Below are 26,642 nucleotides of genomic sequence, written 5' to 3' on the forward strand. Positions count from 1 at the left end.
TGCCAAAAGACAGTGGATCCTGCTGGGCCTCTGCCTCATCCTGACGCTGCGCTCAATCAGCCTGATCATTCAAATTCTCACACAGCACAACAGAAAGCCTCTGTGGATGAGAGCTGAATGGTGGAGCTGGGACTAGACACCAGTACAACTGGTAAGGCTGGAGGGCAGGAGGAAGGTGGCCAAGGCAGAGAGCACTGGGGGGGGTTAGGGAGGAGACGGCTTGCATGCATAGTGTCCAACTGCAATTGGGTGCAGCTGTGGCAGATCTGGGTACATGGAGGTTTGTAATTGTGTATATGGAATTCATGTATGTGAAGCCATGTGTACAGGCTACTGACTCTGTGTGATTCCATGTATGTCCTGGATTCCAGACCAACTTCCTTCCCCTAGGGGCTCAGGAACCATGGTTTCAGTGAGCCCAGTGACTCTGTCCCTCCAATTCAGCCACCACCCCAATTCATGCCCCAAACTGTTCTTCGCACAGCCTTGTTTTCTTCAAGAGCCCAACTGTGGGGCTGGGCCAGGACTGCAGTGTCCAAGGAATGTCCTCTCTGGCTAGAAACAGGACACTGCTTCAGTCACCTTATAAAATGTATTCAAGTAAAACTGGACATTCTGTACAAATCACTGGTGCCCGGTTCTTGAGCACTGTGCTCTGTATGCTATATCCAGCATATCTTTCTGCTGATCCTCTGGCCTACCCTGTGTTGGGCTGCATAATCCAGCCCCAAAAGCTGCTTGTCGGCTGCCTGAGATGCAAACTGCCCCACAGCCCTCCCTGCCCCGGTCCAGACCTTCCCAAATGGAGACAGTGGGTAGCTGGGCACCAAGCCAGGCTTGATTAATGATTGACTTCTTTAATATTTAAACAAAGCTCATCTCCAGCCACTCCGCTCCAGAGATGGCCTTGTTCAACACACACACCTGCTGCCTGGCCTGTTGCCCTGGGGACCGATCATAGGGCAAACAACACCTTTCCAGGCTCAGTGGGGGAGGGGGAAATGGGATGGAGAGGGCTATAGGAAGACATTTGGGAAATGGGTACTCTAGGGACAAGTTTAGGACAAACTTGAGAAAATAGAGAGAAGGCCTCTGCTCCTTCCCCTTCTAGCCCTTCTTTCCATTCTGGGTCTACCCACCATGGGGATGCCACATCCAATATATGCCACATTCAATATATGCCACATCCAATATAACACAGTCCAACTGCATTGGACAGAGGCCCCAAGGAGCTCTTGGAGTGGCTAAAAATCAGTGCCTGTCAGTGATTAGGGGAGCCTTGAGGCAGGTAGTAGCATAGCCAGTAACCAAAGAGAAGTGACACTAGTAGTTGAGGCAACTCAACTACAGTTGAGTTGGTGAAAGAGTGGCCAAAAGATGAGACTGGCTCTCTCTAGATTAAGGATCTGAGCCCAGAAGTCAAGGTTCAGGGGAAAAGAGGGGCTGGGCTGAGATCTCCATGGGCCCAATCTCTGCCCAGGTTTCAAGAAGTCTTCTTGAGTTCTGGCTGAGCCCAACAAAGTACTGCTCCAAATCCAGGCTCCATAGCACTCTTGTTTGATGCCTCTGTCACTGCTCTTACTTTGCTGTGCTATGATGTCCTTATTTGTTCCCATTATTAGCTGTTGGCACCGTAATGGCAGGACACCCATCAGGAGTGTGCCCCTGCATAACATCTTTAGGTGGCACAGGCCGTAGAACATAGAAGACTTGGAAACTGTATGAATGAGAAAGCTCTAAGTCCCTCCTCAGAGCTCAGCATCCTGCTCTGAGTTCATGAGAAACAGCCCCACCTTTCCTACACAGTCAGCCTGCACCCCCACACAAGGGGCAGCCAGGACAACTCTGCCTCACTAGGAGGCCACACTTGCAGCCCTCCCATTCCCCAGCCACAGTGGCCAACACACTGCCCCCATCAGGCATTGTGGCTCTGCGTGGCAAAGGCACACCCAGCCTAGGACTCCAAGCCTCTCATCTGGACTCCAGCGAAAACCTCACTGAGCCTCCTTGTCCATCCTCTCTCCCCCACCCGCCATTGTAAAGTTTCTTTCACTGAAATACTTCCTTTGTGTCTAACTGCTCAAGAACTTGGTTGTCCATCAATTAAATCTAGATGTTCAAAATGGCATCTGAGGGTCTTTATCAATTCACCTTTTGTCCAAACTTCACCCCTCCTATGCCCCAGCTCAGTCCCTTTGCATTGATTCCACCATGGGCCTTTGCCTAAGGTGTATGCCCCATTTGAATGTTTGCCTTCGAAGGCCTGACTCAAAACTGGTCATTGGATACTCTGCAAAGTTCCAAGACCACTGAGATGCTCAATGAACAGTGATCCCTTTCTCTCTCTCTCCTCTCCAAGAAACCTCTTTCAATAAACCTCACCCCATCCCCATCTGCTCTTCTAGTGTATTCATTTTCAATCAGTACTCAGACACTTTTATCAGTGGTCACTTGCTAATAGGTGGTTTTAAATCTATTCTGCTCCCAAGCAGTGCCTGTATGCTAAGAGCTCTCAGGTCCCTGAAGAAGGTACCTTATTGTATTATTATTATTATTTTTTTTTTTTTTGTACACCTTCATATGCACTCCAACCTCATTATCCCAGGGCCAGGGCCACGTTAAGCTTGCCACTTAGGAGCTCTGCATGGACACTGGGATTGGGCACTTAGCAAGGTCGTGTTAAGAGGGCTATAATAGCTCCTTCTGCTCCCCCACTCCCCACTTTCTACCTGAAAGACGGCCCAGCAACGTCCTGACTGCCCTTCGGTATCGGTATTGGGAGAGGGTCGGAGCGGGGTTGAGGCCATTGGCCAGTGGGACAGGAGCAAAAGAAGCTCCTGAGAGGAGCCCTGACCGCATTCCTGGCTCGGCACTTCTGCCCAGCTCCACCCCCTAGGAGTCAAGGCCCCGCCCCTGCCCCGTCGGGTCCGGGAGAGGTTGCCCCCGCCCCGCGAACTCCGCCCCGCCGCCGCGCTACTTCTTTCAGCACCGCGGCGCGGACAGCTCCGGGGCGGGAGCAGAGGGAGTGAGTTACGGCCGCGGTCGGTCAGGGAGGGCTGTGCAGGGCAGGGGAGGGTAGACGCAGGCGGGCAGGCAGGGCACGGAGCCCCGCGACCCTCCCCGGAGGAGGCACCCACCCGGAACCGGACGCCGCTGAGCCCGAAGACAGACGGAGACGCAGGGAGCCGGGGCACTGGTGGCTCCGGGGAGAGGCCGCGGCCAAAAGATGCCTGTCCGCAGGGGCCACGTCGCGCCCCAAAACACGTACCTGGACACCATCATCCGCAAGTTCGAGGGCCAGAGTGAGTCTGTGCGTTGAGGTGGGGGGAACGATCTGAAGTCCTGGTTCTGTGGCAGGAGTGGCGGGACCCCTTTACTTACTTCAAATGGAGCGGGGCGGGGGGGGGAGCGGGGTACTGATGCTGAATGCTCTAATGTCCCCGGACACCTTCTGTTCCAGCGATTTCCACTTGCTTCAATACCACTCTCTCTTTTAAAGCAGGAGGGGCAGACTGCAGCCCCACCCTCCTCCCCTGAGTTGATTTCTTGGTACCCCAAGCACTGACTTCCCCTTCTATCACTGTCCTTCTTCCTCCTCCTGACACCCCCCACCCCCCACACACACACCCCCACACACTTCCTCCAGAAGTTTCCTTGACTCCCTCCTTTTTGCCTCTTGGGTGTAACCACTCTAATCTTTCTAAGAGCTCTCTTCAGGCCTGGGGCCTATCTGGTCACATCCCTACTCCTTCTTCCTGACTCCCTGCGCTGACTCCAGGAAGCCTTGGACCTCTTTCCTCCTTCACTGACCCCATTACTCCCCTGGTCTCCCCACCATCCCCAGGCCTGACTCCCCCTCCCCAACTTCTCTGGTCACTGTTCTGATCCCCTATCCGAACCACCCCCCCTCATTACTTTCAAAGTCCCATGACCTTCCCCCCTTGACTCTAGCCACGCAGGTCTTCCCACCCCCACCAGACCTCACTTCTCCTCTACCTCATTCTGGTCACTCCTCTGCTCCCCCATCTAGACACCCCCTCACCGCTGTCAAGAATCCCTATGATCTTTCCCTCCCTGCTGCCCAATCTTGGTTGCCATGGGCTTCCCACATCCCACCCCAGGTCGGAAGTTCCTGATCGCCAATGCTCAGATGGAGAACTGTGCCATCATTTACTGCAACGACGGCTTCTGTGAACTCTTTGGCTATTCCCGAGTGGAGGTGATGCAGCGACCGTGCACCTGTGACTTCCTCACAGGCCCCAATACCCCACGCAGTGCCATGTCCCGTCTAGCGCAGGCCCTACTGGGGACAGAGGAGTGCAAGGTGGACATCCTCTACTACCGCAAAGATGGTGAGGCTCCCTTGGGCCATGGGTTCTGCAAGGCAGACTCTGTCCTTCTCTTGTTCAGCCAGAGTGGCCAACTGGGAGGCCACTGACCCAGGGACCAAAGGGCTGGGACAAATCCTGTCTCCTCTCTGTTCCTCAGTTTCCTCATCTGCAGGAGGAAGCAATGGGCATTGATTTCAGTGCCTTCTGAGGTCCTTTTCAGAAGCTGGAGACCAGGCTGACTCACTGACTGGTCCTCACCCCAGGCAGGGCCTCCCGCTCCACCATCCCTCCCCCATGTCCCCAGTCTCCTGGCCGCCCACTCTGTCACTGTCAGCCCCAGCTGTCAGGCAGCTGGAACGAAAATTAACCTTTCCTCATCTCCGTCTGCTCTGGGGATTAGGGGAGGAGTCACCCCCTCAAGGCCTCTGTGGGCAGTCAAGGCTTGGGTGCTGCTGACTGGGAAACAGTAGACCCGGCTCACTCAGCCCCAGATCCTTAGAGAGATAGGTCCTGCAGTTTGTCCTGACCCAGAGGTTCATCCAGTTTGGGATGTCACTGCCAGCCCATGTTTATCGCAAGCAGAACAGAACCATGGGGCAGGGGCTGAGAACAGAGCTCTGCAGCCCTTTAAGACCTTCCCCCTAGGACCTCAGAGACAGTGGGCAGGAAGGAAGGGAGAGATGAGTGGGAACTAGGATCCTGAAATTCCCTTGGAAATCACTTGGATTAATGCCCCCCTCAACCTGGTTCTGCATTAGAATTACCTGGGGCATATTTTCCAAAACACACCTTCCCTAGAGAGAGGCTGACTCAGAGGTGTGAGTTGAGGCCAAAGCAGGTGCATTTGGAAAAATCTCCTGGGCGGTTCTGATGTTCTGCCAAATTTAGGAACCACTGGCTTAGATAAATCCCTTCATTTCATGGATGAAGAAACCAAGGCCCAAGAAAAAAGGAGGGAGTTGCCCAAGATCCTACTGCTGGGATCCAACCTGGGGCCAGAACCCAAGTCTGGATTTTTTTTTTACTCGAGATATTTGTTCTGTGTAATACCGAGAGGGGAAAAAGGACCCCAACTGCCTCTACTCCAACCGCAGAACATCTGGAAAAGGCAGGCATGAGGGCCATCTGAGTATAGACAAAGGGCATGTTCCTTTGGATTGGGACTGAAGGGTACTGAGAGCCTGGATTCCAAGGGCCTGGAGTGTGTATGGAGCATGAATGTAAGTGTGAACATGAGTGCGCATGCGAGTGTGTGTGTGTGTGTGTGTGTGTGTGTGTGTGTGTGTGTTTGCGTTTAAGGGCTTCCAGGGTGCTTCATGGGCAGATCCTGGCTGCCCCCCTAGCTGTCTACTGCTGCTACCAACCAAACAGATGCAGGGGTAGTGATTAGGGGACTAGGAAGAATCTGGCTAACTTTGGTAGCACTCACAGGGTTAATGAAGTCAGAATATTTTTAAAAGCTGTGACCTCACCTCCTCACATCATTTCAGGGAAGAGGTGACAGTCAGGGGAGTGAGAAGGGTCCTCAGGGAACAGGATGGGACCGCAGGAAATGGGGGGAGGGGGAGAGACAACAGTTCCTTGTCTTTGACCCCAGAGCTTTACCTGGGCCCTAGAGTGGTATATAGGCTCTTCTCAGATTCCCGGGGACATCAGATCAGGTCTCTTAGGGTCTCTACAGCACACTGCGTGTTCCTGGGCAGGGGGCAAAGATCAAGACCAAGTATCAGCCCTCTGAGATCAGGACTCAGGTTTTCAGAACACTGCTGGCATCCTCCAGCTATCAGAAGAGACCCCAGGACCCAGTCTTGGAGGCTGGCCCTCAGTGAAAATGGAACATTACCACATACCTGATGCCCCCAGTCTACCCCACCCAGCCCTAAGCCCTTCTCTGTCCTGTTACCCAAGCCTTTGACTACGTGGACTTGCCCGAGATTGGCCTGAAACCCAGAAAAAAAGAGCTTCTTGGCCTGCATTACCCTAAGGAAACGATGTGGTACCCAGATAACTTATGTTCACCTTATGGTCCAATCTGACCACATGATTCTTTTTTATCATATTCACATATATCCTTTAGTCCTGCTGACTGGCATCCTAATGGTGATTTCTTCCCTACTCAAGTCAATATCTCTCCCTACTCTCTCCCCCTGACTCCAGCGAGGTGGAAAAGGGTCCTGAACAGAACTCTAGCTGGTTTATTTATAATCCTCTTTTCCTCTAAAAGGGTAATCCACTGACAGTTCTCCAAGTCAAAATGAAAGGTCTGTGTCCATTTATCTCCACATTATACAGCTGCACAAAATTGGACTCAAAGAAGCCAGGGCACTTGGCAAAATTATCGCATGAGATAGGGCTCAGAGACCCCTGAGAACCTGGATCTTCCTCCATCTGCCTTTACTAGGAAAAGTAAGAGCCTAACAGATAAGGAGGAATGGGGATGGTCACAAGACTGGAACTAATGAGAGTCTGGAGGGAGGGATGGAGAGCACTACATCTCTCCCACCTCTACCCCTGCCCCCACTGGGCACTTACCAGAGGAGCCCAGCCCTGCCTGCCTGGTCAGGTCCTCTTCCCCACACCAGAGAGTTTCCTAATCTCCAAGCCACACTAGAGGATGCCTGGGGCTCCTCCAGTCCTCAGCTCTCAATGAGGAGGAGAGGGCAAGGGCTTAGGTTAGAGGCCTCCAATGTTTTCCACATACTTACCCATGAATACCAGAAGCACCAAGCAGGAGGCCGCCCTCACCAGCCACCCTGTTAGTGGCAGCATTCTGTAGCACCAGCTCCTCCTTGAAGGCTCACTGCAACCCTGGGTGGTGTGGGCATAAAGAGATGGGGGTGATAGACAGCAAGGAGACTGTGCAGAACAGGGGCAAGGGCTGGGAGGGGGAGGGGGTTGGGACAATGAGAAACTGAAGGAAGGAGCAATCCAAAAGGCAGAGAAGAGCAGAGAGAAGGACTATGAACCAGGGGGCAGACAAATCTGCTGCACTTGGTCAGAGAAGAGGTGGGCACTGGGAGGAGCCCTCAGAAGGGAGAACAAGGCAGAGACTGTGGCTCCTCCTCCAGCAATGGGACAAGAGCACAGGGACACTACCATTCCTGGGCACAACTGGGGTGACACACTCACCCACTTCTGGTCGCCCAGACACAGTTACTTGTGAGCAAGGACAGCCTAGGGATGGGGGGAAAGGATGCTCTGAACTTGCCAAATCCTCACAGCCTCCTGTCTCTGCCCACCCTACAGGCAGCAAGATTGAAGGCTGGGCATGGGGTGCCACGCACAGCTCCCATGTAGCCCTCACTGCTATGATGGGTCTTTGGTCTGTTCCCAGCCTCAGTTTTCCAAAGATAGCATCCATGGGTCAGTCCAGCCACTTGAAGATGGGGCCTTGACAGCCCCCAGCAGCATAGAGAGCCTGGAGGCCTTGATCCTCTGCCCAGTGCTGCCTTCTCTCTGCCCTCTGCCAGGCAAAATCTCTGTAGTGCCAGAGAGCGAAGAGACAATCTGGCCTTGGGGGGAGTGTCTCAGACCACCGGCCAAGGAGACTTCCTGGCTAGGTCTCTGTGTCCAAACCCCTCCATGTCCCCGGCTGACAAGAGTACCCAGTTCTGGTCTGGACCGCAGAGCCTAGAGCACTGTGAGCCCAGGAGTGGTCACAGAGGCAGGTGGGTGGCCTCTCCTCGGTGTGGATGTCTCCCCCGGGGCCCAGTGCAGCAGCTGGCAGATGGCTGCTTGGTGCCTGGGAGTCCGGGAATCTGATCCAGGAGATTCCTGCTCCCGGAGAGGAAGGTGGGAGGGAGGATGAGGGCGGCTCGGCTGCACTGATGGTAGAGGAGGCGGTTTGGGGGATGAGCGATTCTAATGGACCCCAAAGTAGCAATGTTCCTGCCAACCGGCCTCCCACCTACTCACATTTACACATTCTTTTATTCACTCACTCAACAAACAACACCTGGGACAGGTGCTGACCCCTCAAAAATGAGACAGATGCAAACCTGCCCTTGAAGGGATCGCAGCTCCGCCTTCTGATTTGCATATTTACTTGAGGCCCCTGCCCCTTAGTATCTTGCCCTTTGGGCCCTTTGGGCCTGATACCCACCAACAGTTTGAGCTCAGGGACATGGGACCACTGGGTACCATGGAGAGGGGGCTTATGGGACATCCACCTACCCACTCAGTCCATAGGCTGGGCTCTGGGGGTGTGTGGCTGACTTAGCTTTGATTTGTCCCACCCACCTATGTGGATGGGAGACCCCGAAGCTAAGAAAGAGGAACAGTGGTCAATGGCTAGGTCTAAGCTGCCCAAGAGGGTGGGAGAGTGGGTCCTGGCCTGCCCCCACCCTGCCATCTCTCTTCCTCTCCAGACCCCAGGTCACTGCCCTGCCTGCTCCCCAGTCCCAGCATCTCTGCCTAGGGACCCCGAGTGCCTTTGAGTCCTGGGGCAGCAGCCTGGCCTTCACTCCAGTGTCCTCATCCTGGACCAGTCCCTTCCCTTGCCCCAGCTGTTGTGTGCTGAGTGCTGTTGTGTGCTTGGAACCCCACTCCATGTCCCCTTCCAGCACCAGCCAGTCAGTTTCTCAGAACCCCAGGCTCTGCAGAATGGGGGTCTATATCTGCCCCCTGAGGACCCACTAGCCACCACTATGGATCTTGAGGCCTAAAGTGCCAACTGACTCAGGACACAGCACTTAGTGTGTTCTCAACAGCGAGTTCCTTCCAGCAAGGGGCGTGGGCGGCATCTTTGTGGGACAGGAATATGGGAGCTGAACCCAGGGTCGGCCAGAGCTACGTGGGGGTAGAATGCCCGACCTCACCTCCCCACTTAATCCACCCCATCTGCTCAGCTTTAATTACAACAGAAGCAAACCTCAAGGTTAAGCCCTGAGCTGAGGGCTGAGTGTGGACTTGGGCCCGATGCTACATTATCTCCTAATGAGCAGCTAAGCTGCTCTCCCCACCTCTGGCCTGTGGGTAGGACACCTGCTAGACAGCATCACCAACCCTCTGCCCAATAGTCCAGGCCTCCTCACCCCGTGGCTGCCCTTGACCTCAACCCAGCCCCCTCCCTGGCTTCCCCTGGCCAGGTTACTGCCGGAGAAGATCCTTTCTGTGACCCCTCCCGATGGTGTTTGCAGCCTCCAGCTTCCGATGCCTGGTGGACGTGGTACCTGTGAAGAACGAGGATGGAGCCGTTATCATGTTCATCCTCAACTTCGAGGATCTGGCCCAGCTCCTGGCCAAGAGCGAGCGCCGCAGCCTGTCCCAGTGCCTGCTGTCCCAGAGCTTCCTTGGCTCCGGTAAGGTGGGGTGCAGGTAGTGGTGGGAGGGGTGAATGGGGGCCCCCAGTGGGGCAGCTGGTCCCCTGGCCTGGGCTGCTCTGACCCTGGGCCTGGTTTCAGAGGGCTCTCATGGCAGGCCAGGTGCACAGGGTCCTGGTACAGGCAGGGTCAAGTACAGGACCATCAGCCAGATCCCGCAGTTCACACTCAACTTCGTGGAGTTCAACCTGGAGAAGCACCGCTCGGGCTCCACGACAGAGATTGAGATCATCGCACCACACAAGGTGGTGGAGCGGACCCAGAACGTCACCGAGAAGGTCACCCAGGTGCGGGCCACAGGGCAGGGTGGGCGGGGCTGTGCTGGGCGTTGAAGGTCCCTTCTCAGGCTTGGGGTCTGGGCTCCTCTGGGGCTGGCAGTGGCAGAGGCAGTCAGCTTGGCCAGTCCCCAGTGGTCTGGTCTGAGCCCCAGGCCTCCTGTCCTGCTGGGGTCTGATTTCTTAGACCTAAAGGCCTACCCTGAGGCCACCATCCAGGTGGTGGAGCATGAGGAGGTCAGAGTCAGCAGGGCCTGTGAATAGTGCCACATCTTAGGTCTGGAGGAGCCTGCGATGGGGGAATACACAGGCCACCATGGGGGCCTGTCCAAGGCTCTGCCAGTCACAGAGAAAGAGAAGTGGAGAGAAGTGTCAGCGCCACTCTGAGAGGGAAAGAGGAGGAAGGATGGAGGGAGGCCCCAGCCCTACTCCTGCCCCTGTTCCCCCACCTCCCAACACACAGCAGGAGCCTCCTACAACCCAAGCAGAGGGGAGATGGTCCTGGCATCTTTAGCTCTCTTTGAGCAGCTTCCTGGAGATCAGGTCCTGAATACCTCCCTCCCCTTCAGCCCCTCCTTGGCCAGCCCAAGGCAAACCTCCCTGGGTTCTCTGTTTCAGCTGACCCCCATGTCCCTTTGCATGGGGCCTGAGGCTCCAATCCCCACCTAACCATCCTAGAGGGAAATGCAAAAGCCCTGCCTGAGGTTCAGATGACCAGAGTCCTGACACTGACTTGCTGTGTGACCTTGGACAAGGGACCTTGTGCCCTTTCTGGGTCCCAGAGCTCTCATGTGCAGAGAATTGGACCTTTTGACATTCTTTTGACCTTGAGTAGTACAGTCCTCAGGAGGCATCAAGAGGGGCTAGGCCAGGGCTGAGCAAGGAAGTGTAGGTCATGGGGGGCAGGGAGGGCCTGCACCCAAATTTCTGGGAGGCTTTGGCTTCACGAGGGATGGGAGCAGTTCTTTTTCCTCCCTGCCCCCTTTTGTCTGAATCACAGCCTGTGAGGGAGCAGGTGGGATGGAAACTCCCTGTGACCCAGCCCCTCCCCACACTCAGAACCCTGGAGAAGGAAGTACCACAAGCTGCAGGGCCAGGCCCGCAGAGATCAGGCAGGGTGGCCCAGTGGCCCAACCATGAGGGACTCCACCTGGCCACTCACCCCAGGGCTCTCAAGTTGGCACAGGGGTTATGGGGGCTGGTAGACTGGAGAGCCGCCCATGAAGACTGACAGGCCTGGCTGGGGACTGTGGTCCTTGCCCCACCCAACCCACTGCTCCTATCCTGCCCCCCCCCCCCGACCCTGCCCCAACTAGTCTTGGCTTTACTCACTCCCCTATTTGGGCCCTAAGGTGGGAGAGACGTCTGACAGAGCTCAGGGGAGGGAGCTGGCAGGGACCCAGAGCAGAAGAGTCACTCTGGCCTCAACCAGGGCTCAGAGGGCTGGGACCTCATACCTGAGTTCCTACATCCTGAGGACACTGCAGCTCTGGGCAACACTGGGAACTGTCCTCATGCTGGCTTCAGAGGCAGTGGGAAAGTATGGAGTCTGTGTGATGGGGGGATGACACCTCTGTCTGGGGGCCTAAGGAAGTGGACATACTCTTGTCACCCACCCCTGACCTTCTGAATCTGTGCTGCCTTGGGACAAGCCCTATGCTTTGCTGTTCCATCTTGGTGTGGTCTTGAGCAGCCAGGGAAGGAGAGGAATGGCTTAACGACCCAAGCTCTCAGTGCTCATTCAGCTCAGTTGACTGAGGTCATTCCCTTCAGCTGAGCCTCCATGTAGACTAAGTGGAGCATATAAGATGGTCTATTGTTCAGTGGAGAATAGCTGTGTGTTCAGGGGTGTTTACAGGGGACAAAGGGAAAAATCAAGAAAGAGGGTGAGAGGAGGCTTCCTGAGAGGCAGAATAGGAGCTCAGGCCTGAAGGTGGAGCAGGGGGTCACTGTAGGGTGGGGACACTGTGACCCCTTCTAGGGATTTAGATGGCTAATCAGGGACCCACAAGGTGAAAACAGCCCTTTGATGGATCTTCCTTATGGTGACATCATCTGTTAATTGGTCTCGTTTGCAAGGTCAGAACCTTATATTGCAGATTTTCTCAAGCCAGAGCCATCTGCCAGTGCCTATCCAGCAGTGGTGGAGGGGTCAGTGGGACACCCCTCAGGTTCCATCCTTGTTGGGGCAGTGCCTGACACAGGATGAGCAGGAAGGAGGAATCCTCATAGATCAGCACGTGCCTTGGAGATGTGCCATCTCATTTAATCACGATGCTAAGGAGTTGGTTGTCCTTTGCTATCCATTTTGCTGATGAGGGAACTAAGGCGCATAGAGGCCATAAAATTTGCCCTGAGACTTAGAGCAATGTCAGACCTGAGATCAACCTGGGAGGCCTGGCTTCAAAATGCATGCCCTTCTTGATGCCCCAGCTGTTTCTTGTGATGGGTAGCTGGGTAGAGCTTGGGTCTGTTGAGCTGGGCCTGGTGACCCTACGTTGACGGTAAGCTCCGAGGCAGGGTTGGGAGGGGCAGAGCAGAGGGGGCTCAGCTGAAAGTAATGATCAAAACCCTCCTGGGGGAGGCTGGGTGGCTCTGTTGCTTGAGTGTCCAGCTCTTGATTTCTGCTTGGGTCATGGTCCCAGGGTTGTGGGGTCAAGCCCTGCGTTGAGCATGGAGTTTGCTTGGGATTCTCTCTCTCTTTGCCCTTCTCCTCTGCTCATTCTCTCTCTCTCTCTCTCTCTCTCTCTCTCTCTCTCTAGCTCTCACTCACTCTCTCTCTCTCATACAAACCCCCCTTGGACATGTGCAAAATAGTCGGACCTCCCTGATGCCCAGGACCTGTCAAAGGCTCAGATTAGCTACACGCCCCCAAGTTTGACTCTTTCCATGAAGGCTTTGCAAGTGGGCCCCAAGGAGGGCCCTCGCTGGTCTAGGCTCCACAATGTCTTCAGGAATGAAGGGGCTATTCTGGGAGTGACTTGTTCCCATCAGGAATCTTGGCCACTGGGAACCTCCCAAACCCACCAAAGAGGATCGGACCCCCAGCTACCCCCTCAATTTAGGCTCTTCTCTGGAACATGACCACAAATGACCCTGAGCCTAAATCCCCCTCCCTCCCCTCACCCCTCCCCTAGCCCTGTCTCCACTCGAAGATGGCTGTTTGTGAGGGAATTGGTGAGCTTTGAACCTGGGGTCACTATGCAACAGAGCTGCACCCCTCCTCTTGTAGCCCACTTCCTCCCAATACACCTGTCCCCTTATGAGTTTGCCTCATACACACTCTATCCCATCTTTGCTTCATCCCCTCTGTCCTCCACAGCCCTCTTCACCTACCCTCTCCCACAGCCTCCTTCCCAGGCCTCACCCCTAAGTCTTCATCCCTCCCAGGCCTGTCTCACTAGCAGTGGACACCCTGCTGACTGCCCTATGGCCCCCACCCCCAGGTTCTGTCCCTGGGTGCGGACGTGCTGCCGGAGTACAAGCTGCAGGCGCCACGCATCCACCGCGGGACCCTCCTGCACTATAGCCCCTTCAAGGCCGTGTGGGACTGGCTCATCCTGCTGCTGGTCATCTACACAGCCATCTTCACGCCCTACTCGGCCGCTTTCCTGCTCAGCGACCAGGATGAATCTCAACGCATGGACTGCGGCTACACCTGCAGTCCACTCACTGTGGTGGACCTCATCGTAGACATCATGTTCGTTGTGGACATTGTCATCAACTTCCGCACCACCTACGTCAACACCAATGACGAGGTGGTCAGCCACCCTCGCCGCATTGCCATCCACTACTTCAAGGGCTGGTTCCTCATTGACATGGTGGCTGCCATCCCATTTGACCTTCTCATCTTCCGCACCGGCTCTGATGAGGTGAGCAAACCCCATTCAGGCCATCTGCTGTGGCCGTCCCCTGTGCCCCAGCCCTCGGGCCTCCCAGCCCCACAGCCCTGGCATGAGAGATCTGGTATGGGGTGCCTTTGCCAAAGCAGGTGGAGGTGGGAAGGCGGCCTAGGACATGTGTCATCTCCCAGCCCTGGAGAACGACCAGCCAAGGCTGTGCCCTAGGCCTGGATGCCCTCCCTATGCTCCAGAATTCTGCCCCTTCTGGGATGGGCAGCCACCTCGCATGCCCTCATGCTGGCTTCTACTTACCCTGGAGTTGGAAAGGGAAGCTATGGGCTGCTCCCACAAGGCAACCTGACCCCCCTCTCACCCCCTGACCCTCCACTATGCCCACTGGCTCCCCATAGCTGACATGAAGGTATTGGCAGGCTCTTATTTGCAAGCTCTTCTCATAGCTTCTAGTCCCCCCTTTTGCCCCACCTCCTTGGAATGAACTTTCCATTCTGTTCCAGTCACCCCCCCAACAGCCTGTCCAGCTGGAGTAGAGGTATCCATCATGACTCCCTGCTCCCACACCCACCCTTTGCCAGCCTCACCCTTCCACACAGAAGCCAGGACCAGTTCAAGATCACTCATCTGACACTGTCTGCAGAACATTCCGTGGCTCCCAAAACCAAGCTCATTTGGGACCTAGAGGCCCATGGGAGCAGCCCGTGCACACCTTCCAGGCTCATTCCTCATCACTCTTCTTCTGCTATGCACTCCAGGCAGCAGCACTGCACTTGGTTTTCCATGTGGGCTGTGCCATTTCACACCCCCATGCCTTGCTTGGCTCATTCTGTTCCCTGTGCCTAGAATGCCTTTCACTCTCCCTCCTGTCTGCCTGCAGACTCAGCCTCATCACTCAAGATTTAGCTCATGTGTCACCTCCTCTATGAAGCCTCCCCTGCCCTGCACCTGCAGAATTGATCTCCCTTTTCTCTGCACTCCCCTGGACTTCTGTCCTAGCAACTATAACACTGTTTTGAGCTTTAGGCTGAATGCTCCTTAAGGTCCTGCACTGTGCTTCACCGGCCAAGAGCCCAGAGCAGGTTCTCCATAAGTGTTTGTTGAATGACTGTGTGACCATATGCCCAAGTAAACAAGTGTGGCCCTAAGTGCAGCCTTTCAAGGGCTGACCCTTGGCCCCATGGCCCCCTTCCTGCCCCTCCAGACCACAACCCTGATCGGGCTGCTGAAAACAGCGAGGTTGCTGCGGCTGGTGCGTGTGGCACGGAAGCTGGACCGCTACTCTGAGTATGGAGCGGCCGTGCTTTTCCTGCTCATGTGCACCTTCGCACTCATTGCACACTGGCTCGCCTGCATCTGGTATGCCATCGGCAACGTGGAGCGGCCCTACCTGGAGCCCAAGATCGGCTGGCTGGACAGCCTGGGCGCCCAGCTTGGCAAGCACTACAACGGCAGCGACCCGGCCTCTGGCCCCTCAGTGCAGGACAAGTATGTCACGGCCCTGTACTTCACCTTCAGCAGCCTTACCAGCGTGGGCTTCGGCAATGTCTCCCCCAACACCAACTCTGAGAAGGTCTTCTCTATCTGCGTCATGCTCATCGGCTGTGAGTGGCCCCTCATGCCTGGGCCTGACCCGTGGCATTCAAGTTTCAGTTTTGTAATGAGCCATAATACAGTAACATTGGGTGCCATGGGCAAATACTAAGCACAGAGCACAGTGAAATTTTGCATAGGTGCCCCTACCATGCATGAAACTTAACACCCTTACAAGCCCTTGCTATGTGCCAGGGACCAGGACCAGCTCACATGATTTGCAGGGCCCAGAACAAAATGAAAATGTAGGGCCGTTTATTTAAAAAGTCTGAAAGATTTCAAGAATGGTGACAGCAGAGCATGGAACCGAGCAGGGCCCTTCTTAGCACAGGTCACACACTGGGAAGCCAGCTGCCCTGTCAGGCACTTTTCTAAGTGCCTATTAAAGGTGCACATTTTGTTTTCATCACTACCCTATGGGGGCTATATTACAAGCCCAGTTTACAGACCAAGAACCTGAAGGTCCTAACTTTCCAGGGGTTACACAGAGACGCAATTTCATCCCAGGGGGCCAGCTCCTCTGGCTGTGTATGTTCCCAGGCTCTGCACTGTGTTGCCTGCTTCCTAAGACACTGAGTCTAGGAACACAAGAGGCAGTGTGGAAGTTTACACGTAGATTAAGTTGTCGTGTTCAGAGTATTTAGAGATGTGAAAGCCCAGAGAAACAAAAACAACGAGAAAAAAAAAAATGGGTGAAAACAGAGACCAAGAGTTTTCCCTTTATTATGCTTTTCTACAACCTGAAGGAGAAAACAAATCTGTACTAAAAAAAAAAAAATCATTGCCCTAGTTCTCAGGAGTTTGGCCTCTGGGCCCAGCAAGATGCCAAGAGACACAGGACAGAGGGAGGACGGCAGGAAGCCCGGGGCCTTTGTCCCTCATGTGCCCTGGCGCTGTTTTGGGCACTTCTGACTTGGCCCTAGACAGAGGGGCCCCTGATCAGAGGACTCCTAGGGAGAAGGAGGTGTGGAGCATGCCCTGGGGTGCGATGGCCTGGTGGGGGTGTGGAGGAGCTCATTCCCTGCACCCCCCGCTGCCTCACTCCAGCCCTCATGTACGCCAGCATCTTTGGCAACGTGTCTGCCATCATCCAGCGTCTGTACTCCGGCACTGCCCGCTACCACACGCAGATGCTGCGAGTCAAGGAGTTCATCCGCTTCCACCAGATCCCCAACCCGCTGCGGCAGCGCCTGGAAGAGTACTTCCAGCACGCCTGGTCCTACACCAACGGCATTGACATGAATGCGGTGAGAGCCCGCCGCCCTGCCTCGGGTGGGGCAGGCGATCCAGCTCCAGTCCCAGCTCTGGCTAAGTATCCCAGGGGAAGCCAAGGGCCCGCGGGCACAGGGCGTCCCCAGACCCCTCCCCACCCCGTTCCCCCAGCCCCAAGCCCAGCTGCACTACCCTGGACGCGGCCGCCCCCCCTCGCAGGTGCTGAAGGGCTTCCCTGAGTGCCTGCAGGCCGACATCTGCCTGCACCTGCACCGCGCGCTGCTGCAGCACTGCCCAGCCTTCCGCGGCGCCAGCAAGGGCTGCCTGCGCGCGCTGGCGGTCAAGTTCAAGACCACGCACGCACCGCCTGGGGACACGCTGGTGCACCTCGGCGATGTGCTCTCCACGCTCTACTTCATCTCCCGAGGTTCCATCGAGATCTTGCGTGACGACGTGGTCGTGGCCATCCTAGGTGGGTCAGGCAGGAAGGGCCAGACCGGTAGGGTGGGTGTAGTGGAACTAGCCGTGTCCTGCCTGGACTACTCCATTCCTAATGATGATGGTGGCACCTTTTACCGGCCTGCCATGTAAGCATGAGCAACAGAGAGCTTTACGCCCAGCTCACCGGATCCTTAAAACAAACCCCTACCGTAGGTTCCATTTTCCTGATAGGGGAGCAGAGGCTCAGAGAGGTCATATTGGCAAGTGGCCAAACAGGGATTCAAGGGCTATGCGTCTAACTCCGAAGTCCAGGAAGGCTCTTACCTTCTTCCACTTTTGGGGAGCTCAGTGTGAGAGGGCAAAGGTTTGGCTTGGGTGGAGGGAGGACCCCAAGCTCATTCACTGCAGCTACAGGGACAGCTGGACACTTTGCAGGAATGAGATGAGCATTGGACAGGGGACAGATTTGGGGCCCACACGGCCTCTGCCACTTACCAACCATGTGACCTTGGGCAGGTTACTTCACCTCTCTGAGATGATTCTCATCTTCCTTGCCTTCTCCCTGATGTTAGCCCACCCCAAGACCCTGATCAGGATGTCAGCCTCTCCCTCCTTTGGTCTCTGTGGCTGGGCTCTCCTCCAACCCCACTGGACAGCACCCCCCCCCTCCCCGCCCAGTTCCTCTGTTTAGTCCTCTCCCTTTGGCCTGCCCTCGACTAGTGTTCACCAAGTGCGGGCTCTGCTTTCTTTTCTTCACCCTCCACCCTCTCCTGAACTACCTCCTTGCTCCCATGCTCTCAGCCTCATATATGCCACAGGCCCCCCAGAGCTCTGTTCTGACCCCAATCTCTCCTTAGAACAGAATATTCCATTCTTTCCTGGGTAAAGCCACCCTATATTCCATAGACAGACCAAACAACATGTCTCAGTCTGAAATCATTGTCTTTCCCCAGAAGCTGCTCCTTCAGAATCTCCATCACTGTTGAACCATCCATTGCCGGGGCTAGAGACCTAGGAGTCAACCAAGGGAGCACTCTTCTCCTTTCCTGCCCCACCCCCACCATGCAGGCAGCCACAGACTCCTGTTTGTTCCCCTCATTAATACCTCTGTGTCCTACACCTGTCTCCCACACCACACCTGTCTCCTTGTCCCTGCCTGGCTCCAGCCCTCACCATGTCCTTCCTTTTCCTATGTCCCTGAATATGGACTACCCCCATAGCCCATCTTCGATCTTCTGCCAGTGACCTGAAATTCACATCTGCACATACTCCTCCTCTGCTCAAAATCTTCCCATGGCTCCCCATGACCCCTAAGACCCATGTAAACCCCTGATGACAGCATGCATAGTCCTCCCCAGTCTGGCCACCCTAAATCCTGCCACCCTCCCCCAGTACTTCACGCTCCAGCCATACAAACTACTTCTAGTTCTCTACTGCCGTCCCTGTCACACCTCCCTGCCTTTGCACGTGCTGCCACTCTGCCTGGAACACCTGCCTGGAAGACCCCAGTCATCCTTCAAGGCTGGGCTCAAGACAGGGGTTCCTCTGTGAGACCTTCCCTCACTTCCAGCCTACCTTAGAAGTTTCACCCACATGAGAAGGACAATAATTCTATTTAATAATTAAGAAGCCAGTCCATTTTAAGTTTCAGTTAGAGACCTGAAATCCTCTGATTTTGTCCTGAGTGGAAATGAACATTAGATCATAATCCTTCATCTACTGGATAACCATCATTTTATAATGTTGCCCAGATTTTGTGCTTATGGGTTTCATATGTGACTCTGGTGAGTCCCTTCCCTCTCTGGGCCTCAGTCCCCCTCCTCTGTGAATGACCTTTGATCCTGTTCTCGTGGGCAACAGGTCTTGGTTTCCATCCATCATTGTCCATGCAAACCATTAGCGCTTCTGGTTGGTATCGCCAGGCTGAGGGGCTGGACTTTCCTGTGGGGGAGTGGACGTCAAAGCAATGATGGTCCCTGGTACCCCGGCCCTAGGCTCTCTGCCAGCCAGCTCTGATCACACAGCTGTTTCTTCTGCTCTGATGGCCTTCCTGCTGGGGGCCCAGCCAGCCTCATTGTCACGACCCAGCCCCCACTTCACTTCCTCTGTGCGCCCCTCCTCCTTGCCCCTACCACTCCTGGTAGCCCCTCTCCCCTCCTCAGCCCCTTCCTTCTTGGTTCTCCCTGTTCTAAGTCTCTATAGATCATCTGTAAACTAATTGGTTGCTTATGTGCCTGCCTTGTAGGGATTTGGGGCTCCTTGTGGGTGGGACAGCATCTTATTCATGCCCATTCACTGTGGCCAGCACAGTGGCCCTGACACCAGGAGGGCCCAATATCTTTGCCACACGCCCCAAGTATCACCAGCCTATGTCTACCCTGGGACATCCGTCTGTCCCAATGCGTTGTATCAATCTGCCTGGTGCCTCTTGCTATTTGAGGCATTTTCTCAAGCATCACGTCTGTGCCTCTGGACAGTCCAGTGGGGCAAGACAGATACAGTTATACTTATTTTAGAGATAAGAACACTGGGGTCCAGAAAGGGGAAGTGACTTTCTCAGGCGTGCTCTGCCAGGGCCATGCTGGTTATGTGGCCCCACAGTAGGGAGTGGGAACACAAAGAGACAGAGGCCTCAGGCCTTGCCCTGGGGGAGCTGGGTGCCCCTGGCCCTGGGTTCCCTACCCTCTTGCAGTACCACCAGGCTGAGGAGAGAGGAAAAGTTTGAGCAGGGACCTTTAGTGTCTCTTCCTGCCCACTGTCTCCTGGAGTTGGGGAGCAGGGGGGTGGATAGGGGCAGTGCCACAAACCATGGAAAATAGGAGGGGGGCTCTGACAGAGGGTGGTCCTAGGAGGCCAGAAGATTGAGGCAAGGGACCCACATGTTGGCCTCTGCAAAGCTCAGAGAACAAAGGAAAGGCAGCTTTTGCATCCAACTCCCACCCCCTGACCCCCGGCCAGCACATCCAAACTTGTCCCTAGAGCTTGATCCCTGAGCACCAAGCCAAAGCCTGGCAGGATCCCTGAGGTTGGGAGTGGGGTGGGGTGGGGAGGAGTTCACGGCCAAGGGGCCCTCAGGGAGGCTCTTCAGAAGAGAGCTTGGAGCCAGACCCTGGAGAGACCCCCTGCCCCTCTGGCTGGCAGGAAAGAACGACATCTTTGGGGAGCCCATTAGCCTTCATGCCCGGCCTGGCAAGTCCAGTGCAGATGTGCGGGCCCTGACCTACTGTGACCTGCACAAGATCCAGCGGGCAGACCTGCTGGAGGTGCTGGACATGTACCCTGCGTTTGCAGACAGCTTCTGGAGTAAGCTGGAAGTCACCTTCAACCTGCGGGACGTGAGTCTGGGCTGGGTGGGCCAGGGTGGGTAGGGGTCCTCGGCCAGCTGGTAATGGGGAGTGGAGGCTGCTGAGCACTTGGCCTACCTGGCCGGAGGGGACCCATCTGACCACCTCCCTTCCTTTCAACCCCATCCTGCGTCCTTCACCACAATTTCTTCTGTGCCTGCCACGGCCAACATAATGCTAAGTATGATGATAGCTACCAATTATCAAGCACCAACCCCCATGCTGAGCACTGGGCTTCTTGTACATGATCTCTTTTAGTCTTCACCTTGCACTTAGTGTTATTTTCCCCACTTTCCAGATGAGAAAACTAAGGGTCAGAGAGGATGATAAATTGACCAAAGCCATACCACCACATAGTCAATGGCAGAGCCAAAATGTAGACCCAAGTTTGTGCGACTCCACAACCCGGGCACCCCATGGCATCAAGCTGGAAGAAGGGGTGTCTGCCATCCCTAGGTCCCAGGCGTGTAAACAAGTGGTAGAGCCTCTCCTCCTAAGCTTATCACTCAGTGGAGAAGATTATAACAACTCAGAGAAAATAAAGAGTTGCGTAGTTCAATACCAAGGAAGTCACGAGGGTGTGTGGGGAGACCAAATGTCTGTGGAGCTCAGGGTTACCAAGGAGTGGGACAGCCGGTAAACTGGAGTGCCCGGACGTGACTGTATGGAGGAGGGGGTTTGGAGTCAGCTAGTGGGAAGGAGGGGGCTGTTGTGCCTGGCGGGGGCAACAGTGGCGGAGGCCCCCTGGGGCTGCGCCTCCCACCCCCAGCCTCAGGAGGAGGGGCTCTGCTGGCTCAGGCCCCATGCACAGCATCTGGAGGATGATGCCGAGGCAGGTTTTCTTGCCATGGACAGCCTTCCTCACCCTGTCCCTTCTGCTAGTCTCCCCTCCCCCAGCCTCTCTTCTTCCCACCTGATCTGGTCTAGGGGACATCTTGTAAGGATGCTGCCTTGGGGGCCCTAGCCACTCGGAGCCATCAGGTGGCCCGAGTGCTCAGTGGCCGGACACCGGGCAAGAGGGATGTGGTCTCCGTGGCCTGGGGCATCTGTTGCCCCTGGGCATCCCACCCCCAAGTCTCATGGTGCCAAGAGGGTGGTCTGCCAAGCGTGCTGTTGAGGGTACCTCCTGGATGGATTGGGGATTCCAGACCCAGTCTCCTTGGAGGGAACTCCCCAGTAGCCCAAGCTGAGGACAGCAGCACCAGGGCATTCAGGAAAGGAAGGACTGCAAGAACACCTCCTCTGTATGCCCCCACCCCCAAATCTTGCTGCTCAAGGCAGCCTCTTCCAAGACTCTGTAGGGGCATCTGCTCATCTCCAAGCCTCTGTTTGTCTCCTGCCCACCCACGCAGGAGAGAACCTGTAGGAAGCTGCCTGGAGCCTCAGGGGGAACCCGGCCACCTGTCACCACTTTCTCACCTAGTTGTCGCAAAGGCCTCAGGAGGGGGTGCAGGGGAGAACAAAGAGGCCTTGTCCCAGCTTTGGTACCTGTTACTTGATGCTCTTGTTCCCCACAAGGCAGGCGGGGGTCTCCAGTCATCACCCCAACCAGCTCCAGGCAGCCAGGACCACCAAGGCTTCTTCCTCAGTGACAACCAGTCAGGTGAGCAAAGCCATCTGCCACCAGTGTCTGCCTCGCCCCAGCCTGAAGCCCCTGCCCAGCCTCCTTCCCCTTTCCATGTCCTTCCCAATTTGCCTCATCTTGGGAGAGGTCTCCCCAGCCCCTTGATGAGAGGAGAGGACTCCCTCTCTAGGCTCAGTGATAGAGGCCCTTGTCTCCTTCCTCCCCCTGGGTCCTCAGAGCCTGAATGGGGGCTGTCCCCCGGGGTGGATACAGGCCAGCCCAATGGGGTTTCACATAGAAGCTCCAGGGGACTCGCTGGACTGCAGCTCCTTGGACAGCGAGGCCAGGGCTAGAATGTCCCCACCCAGCCAGCCCCCCCTCCCCCAAGCTGGGGTTCCAGCCCCCTTCCCAGGGCTACAGCCTTCTGGAACCTGGAAGTCTGACCTCTGTGGGGACAGGACCTTGTACTCCAGGGCACTCGGGTAAAGAGATCCACTTCTCCTAACCTGTGTTCCCGGGACAGGTAGGGGAAGAAGATGGGCTCTGGTCAGGTCTGCGGAATCAGCTAGACGGAAGCTCACTCTTCCCTTTCCCTCCTGCAGCTGCAGCCCCTTCTCTGAGCATCTCAGATGCATCTGGCCTCTGGCCTGAGTTGCTGCATCAAATGCCCCCAAGGCCAAGGGACAGCCCCCCAAACCCTCAGGGAGACCCAGACTGCTGGCCTCGGGAGCTAGGCTCCAGGCTGGAGCAGCTTCAGGCCCAGATGAACAGGTGAGTGCCCTTTGGGACCAGGATGGGGGTGGCTGCAGAGAACACAGCCAGCAGTGGGCTAGGCACGAGTGCCCCCTCTTGGTGGCTCAGGGACATCACACTGAGTGCCCTGCGGGTTTTAGAATGACTAGCCCTCTTTAGTTGTAGGCCTCCCCATCCCTAAGTCACTAAGCCTGGTTCCTTGGATGGCTTGTCCTAGCAAACCGCAGAACAGGCAAGGAAGCCTTCTTAGAATAGGGGAATAACCTGGTACAGAAACAAATTCCATAGTCCCTTGGAGAGGGCATGTGGCCTGCGGATGGCAGGACCGTGGTGGTAGAGTGAGGGCTTGGGCAGTATGGTCCTGAACTCCAAACCTGGCTCTGCAACTTACCAGCAAGAGTGTGGACAAGTTACTTAAGCACTCTGAGCCTCCATCTGCCTTTTCATGAAATGGGGATAGTCAAAATACCCATATCAAAGCTTCCTTATGAGGACAAAATGATGTGTGCACAGTGCCTGGTCACTGTCATTATTGAAGTCAGGGACGTGCTAAGGGAAATTTCAGCAGGGCCTGTGGAGTGTACCAGGGAAATAGTTTCAGGTAGGTCCCAGGGTGCCGTTCCATCCAGCAGGAATGGCATGCAGGCTACAAAATCCAGAGCTGCTCTCGGGACCTGAACAGCTCTCCCTTGTCTTGACCCTGACCCTGACCCTGACCCTGACCCTGACCCTGACTGTGGGGTTCTGTCTGGCAGGTTGGAGTCCCGCATGTCCTCAGACCTCAGCCGCATCCTACAGCTCCTTCAGCAGCCCCTGCCCCAGGGCCACACTGGCTACATTCTAGGAGCCCCTACCTCCAATGACTTGGCCTTGTTTCCCGTGGCCTCAACCACTCAGAGTCCGGGAACTAGGCTGCCCCAGGGTGGTCTGCCCCCTGCACAGGTGAGCAAGTGAAGGGATTCCCCAGGGCCTTTCCTGGAGACAACTACACGTCTTCTTCTCACTGTGACATCAGCCCACGGCCTCTGAGCTCTGAGAGCAGCCATGGGTTCTGCTGTCCTCTTTTATGTTTTGAGTCACAGTCAAGGAGCCTGGACAGGTGGTGGAAAAGCCCAGATTGTGACTATAGACCCCACAGCTGGGGCAAGGGCAATGGGACCCAGCTTCTGCCGGTTCCCATCCCTGAAGCTGGTGTCCTCCCCCTCTTGCCCTTCCCAGGTCCCAGGCTGTGGTGACTTGAACAAGTGTAGGCTGAAGCGAAAGAACTCCTCCTCCGGGGTGCCTCCCCTGGTCATGGCAACAGACAAAATTCTCACACTGTCCCTGGAACAGGAGCAGCCTGAGGGGCTTCTGTCACCCCTAGCCTCACCTCTGCATCCCCTGGAGGTACAGGGACTCATCTGTGGTCCCCGTTTTCCCTCCCTTCCTGAACGCCTTGGCCCCGTCCCTAAGCAGCTGGAGTTTCAGAGACATGGCTCAGATCCTGGGTTGGCCAGGAGTTAGAGCCACTGAACCCCAAGATAGAGATAATATGAGGGGATTGAAGGTGGGTGAAAGTTAAGGATTTAGGGGAGGCAGACAGCTGCCAAATTGGCCTCTGAAAACCATTCATTCTTCTAGTGTAGCTACAAACTGCCAACCCAGGTGGCCCACGATGGCATGGGTGAAGATGGTCAGGACCTTCCCAGACTCCTCCAGGGCCCTATTTAGACAGTAGGCCTCGTGGAGGGTGGGGAGGCTCAGGGGTGGAGGTAGCTTACAGGACAGAGAGGTCGGTGAAAAAAGGAGAAGTTTCTGATCTGTGTGAGAAACTTACTCCTTATGGCTCAGAACTATACACCGCTTCATGGACCAGGACCCAAGGTTAGTGAGACCTCCTGCCAAGAGCCTGTAAACTCACTGGAGATGAAAGTGTCCTCTGTAGTGGACACATCAGAGCACAGAGTTCCAGCCCCCAGCCGCTCTGCCCCTCATGGTTCTATGATGACCTTTGGGACTCTAGCGGGCAGTGGAATGTCTCACAGCTAATAAAGTCTGCACATTTCATGTTAGGCTGGGTGTGTTGCTTACCTGAGGGTCATCAGGTCCTTGACTGTGCTGTGACTCCAACAGCTGTGGTCTTCTCCAAATCCCTCTCACAAGGATTTGTGTGGGGGGGACCGGAAAGTGCTCTGCTGGGTTCAGTAGCCCCAGGAGCATGGGGCTTTTTGCCAGGCTGGGGTAAAGGGAAACAGAGAGTCTCTGACTTGGTCACCATCAAGAACCACGACATGTCCATAGTGCTCCCTCTGTGCCAAGTCCCTGCCGACTGCTCTGCAGACATTACTTCATCGAAGCCTCACAACAACCCTGTGGGGCTGGTATTATTAGCCCCATTTTAGAGATGAGAAATCAGAAGCAGAGAGAGGCTAAGAAATTCACCCAAGCATGCGGGGGACTTCTGGGATGCTAGTACTGTTTTGCTTCCTGATCTAGGAGCTGTTTACATACGTGTATATCAGATTGTGAAAACAGGTGCATTTCTATGTGTAAGTTATACTCTGATTAAAAAGAAAAAAGAATCTTACCTAACAAAGGAAGCAATTTCTACCCAGATGGTCTGGCTTGAGAACTCTGCAGTTAACTACTCCAATGAGATGGGCTGTTGTCCAAAAAGTACCTGGCCACTGGCCTTCCGTCCTTTTTTGGTACTCCTTGAAAGAATTTTGAAAATGAATCCCCCGCCCACCACATTTTAAGTTAACATTTCAAGTATCTCATTGATAAGTTTAAATAGTTGCAAACATGTTATTTCCAGTGTATGGTGACTATTGATACTGTATAAATTGCTCTATTTATACCAATATATTTAGACACAAATAGCATAGTGATTTGAGAGCCAACATCATTCATTTTATTTATGTTTTTAGAAATTTTTTAGTGTTTATTTTTGAAAGAGAGAGAGAGAGAGCAGGGCAGGGGCAGAGAGAGGGAGACACAGAATCTGAAGCAGGCTTCAGGCTCTGAGCTGTCAGCACAGAGCCCTCCCTATGCGGGGCTAGAACTCAAGAACCACAAGATCATGACCTGAGCTGAAGTCAGACGCTTAATGGACTGAGCCACCTAGGTGCCCTGAGCCAACATCATTCATTTTAAAAACACGAGAATGAATGGGTGCCTGGGTGGCTCAATCTGTTGAGCGACTGACTTCAACTCAGATCCTATGATCTCACGGTTCACAAGTTCGAGCCCTGCCTGGGGCTCTGTGCTGAGGGCTCAGAGCCTGAAGCCTGCTTCAGATTGTGTCTCCCTCTCTCTGCCCCTCCCCTGTTCACACTCTGTCTGTCTCTCTCTCAAAATTAAACATTAAAAATAAATATTAAACATTACAAAATAAATAAAAACACAAGAACCAGTTGCCTGGGTGGCTCAGTTGGTTGAGTGTCTGACTTCAGTTCAGGTGGTGATCTCATGGTTTGTGAGTTCAAGCGCCACATGGGGCTCACAGTTAGAGTTGGGGCCCCACATTGGACTCGTGGCTGTCAGTACAGAGCCCCTTTTGGATCCTCTGTCCCCCCTCTCTCTGCCCCTCCCTCAGCCACACTCTCTCTCAAAAATAAACATTAAAAAAAAAAAAAACACAAGAATAAGCTCTTCTTTATTCTTTTTTCTCTTCTTATAATTCCATTCTATTCCCACAGTTTATGCTACATGTAATTTATTTCCAGATTTAAGACCTATTATTGATAACCTGATCATAACTGTTTGCAACAAATGCATACACACACACACACACACACATATCTCAAAATTTTAAAACTACATTTTTGTAAACTTATCAAGACTTTAAGGGTTACACTTAGTACAGAGTTATTCAAAAGAACATAATTATATTTGAAATTTTTATAGAAACTAAAATTTTATTGGGAATGCATCTATAAAAGGGTATTTTCTTCTCATTAGCTCATGAGTGTG

At 54.7% G+C, this 26,642-nt stretch overlaps 1 protein-coding gene across 1 annotated transcript; it reads left to right on the top strand.

Moving 5' to 3' along the window:
• The first annotated feature begins 11 nt into the window (after positions 1 to 11).
• Positions 12 to 24,734, top strand: KCNH6 (potassium voltage-gated channel subfamily H member 6). The gene is made up of 15 exons (XM_019818085.3): positions 12 to 151; positions 1,623 to 3,302; positions 4,122 to 4,352; positions 9,470 to 9,631; positions 9,734 to 9,939; positions 13,374 to 13,799; positions 14,986 to 15,385; positions 16,422 to 16,621; positions 16,806 to 17,058; positions 20,169 to 20,362; positions 21,890 to 21,974; positions 22,538 to 22,706; positions 23,444 to 23,630; positions 23,907 to 24,074; positions 24,519 to 24,734. The coding sequence occupies exons 2-15, from the start codon at positions 3,227 to 3,229 to the stop codon at positions 24,714 to 24,716; spliced, it is 2,955 nt and encodes a 984-aa protein (XP_019673644.2). The 5' UTR covers positions 12 to 151; positions 1,623 to 3,226; the 3' UTR covers positions 24,717 to 24,734.
• The last annotated feature ends 1,908 nt before the right edge of the window (positions 24,735 to 26,642 follow it).

Source organism: Felis catus, chromosome E1, assembly GCF_018350175.1.
Source record: "Felis catus isolate Fca126 chromosome E1, F.catus_Fca126_mat1.0, whole genome shotgun sequence".
Classification (NCBI taxonomy): Eukaryota; Metazoa; Chordata; class Mammalia; order Carnivora; family Felidae; genus Felis; species Felis catus.

Bases quoted from the DNA above. Each gene is read 5' to 3' on its own strand.
- KCNH6 (XM_019818085.3), top strand. From the start codon at position 3,227: ATGCCTGTCCGCAGGGGCCACGTCGCGCCCCAAAACACGTACCTGGAC. The intron at 9,632-9,733 runs GTAAGGTGGGGT...GCCTGGTTTCAG, and splicing joins CCAGAGCTTCCTTGGCTCCG to AGGGCTCTCATGGCAGGCCA. The intron at 22,707-23,443 runs GTGAGTGCCCTT...TCTGTCTGGCAG, and splicing joins CTTCAGGCCCAGATGAACAG to GTTGGAGTCCCGCATGTCCT.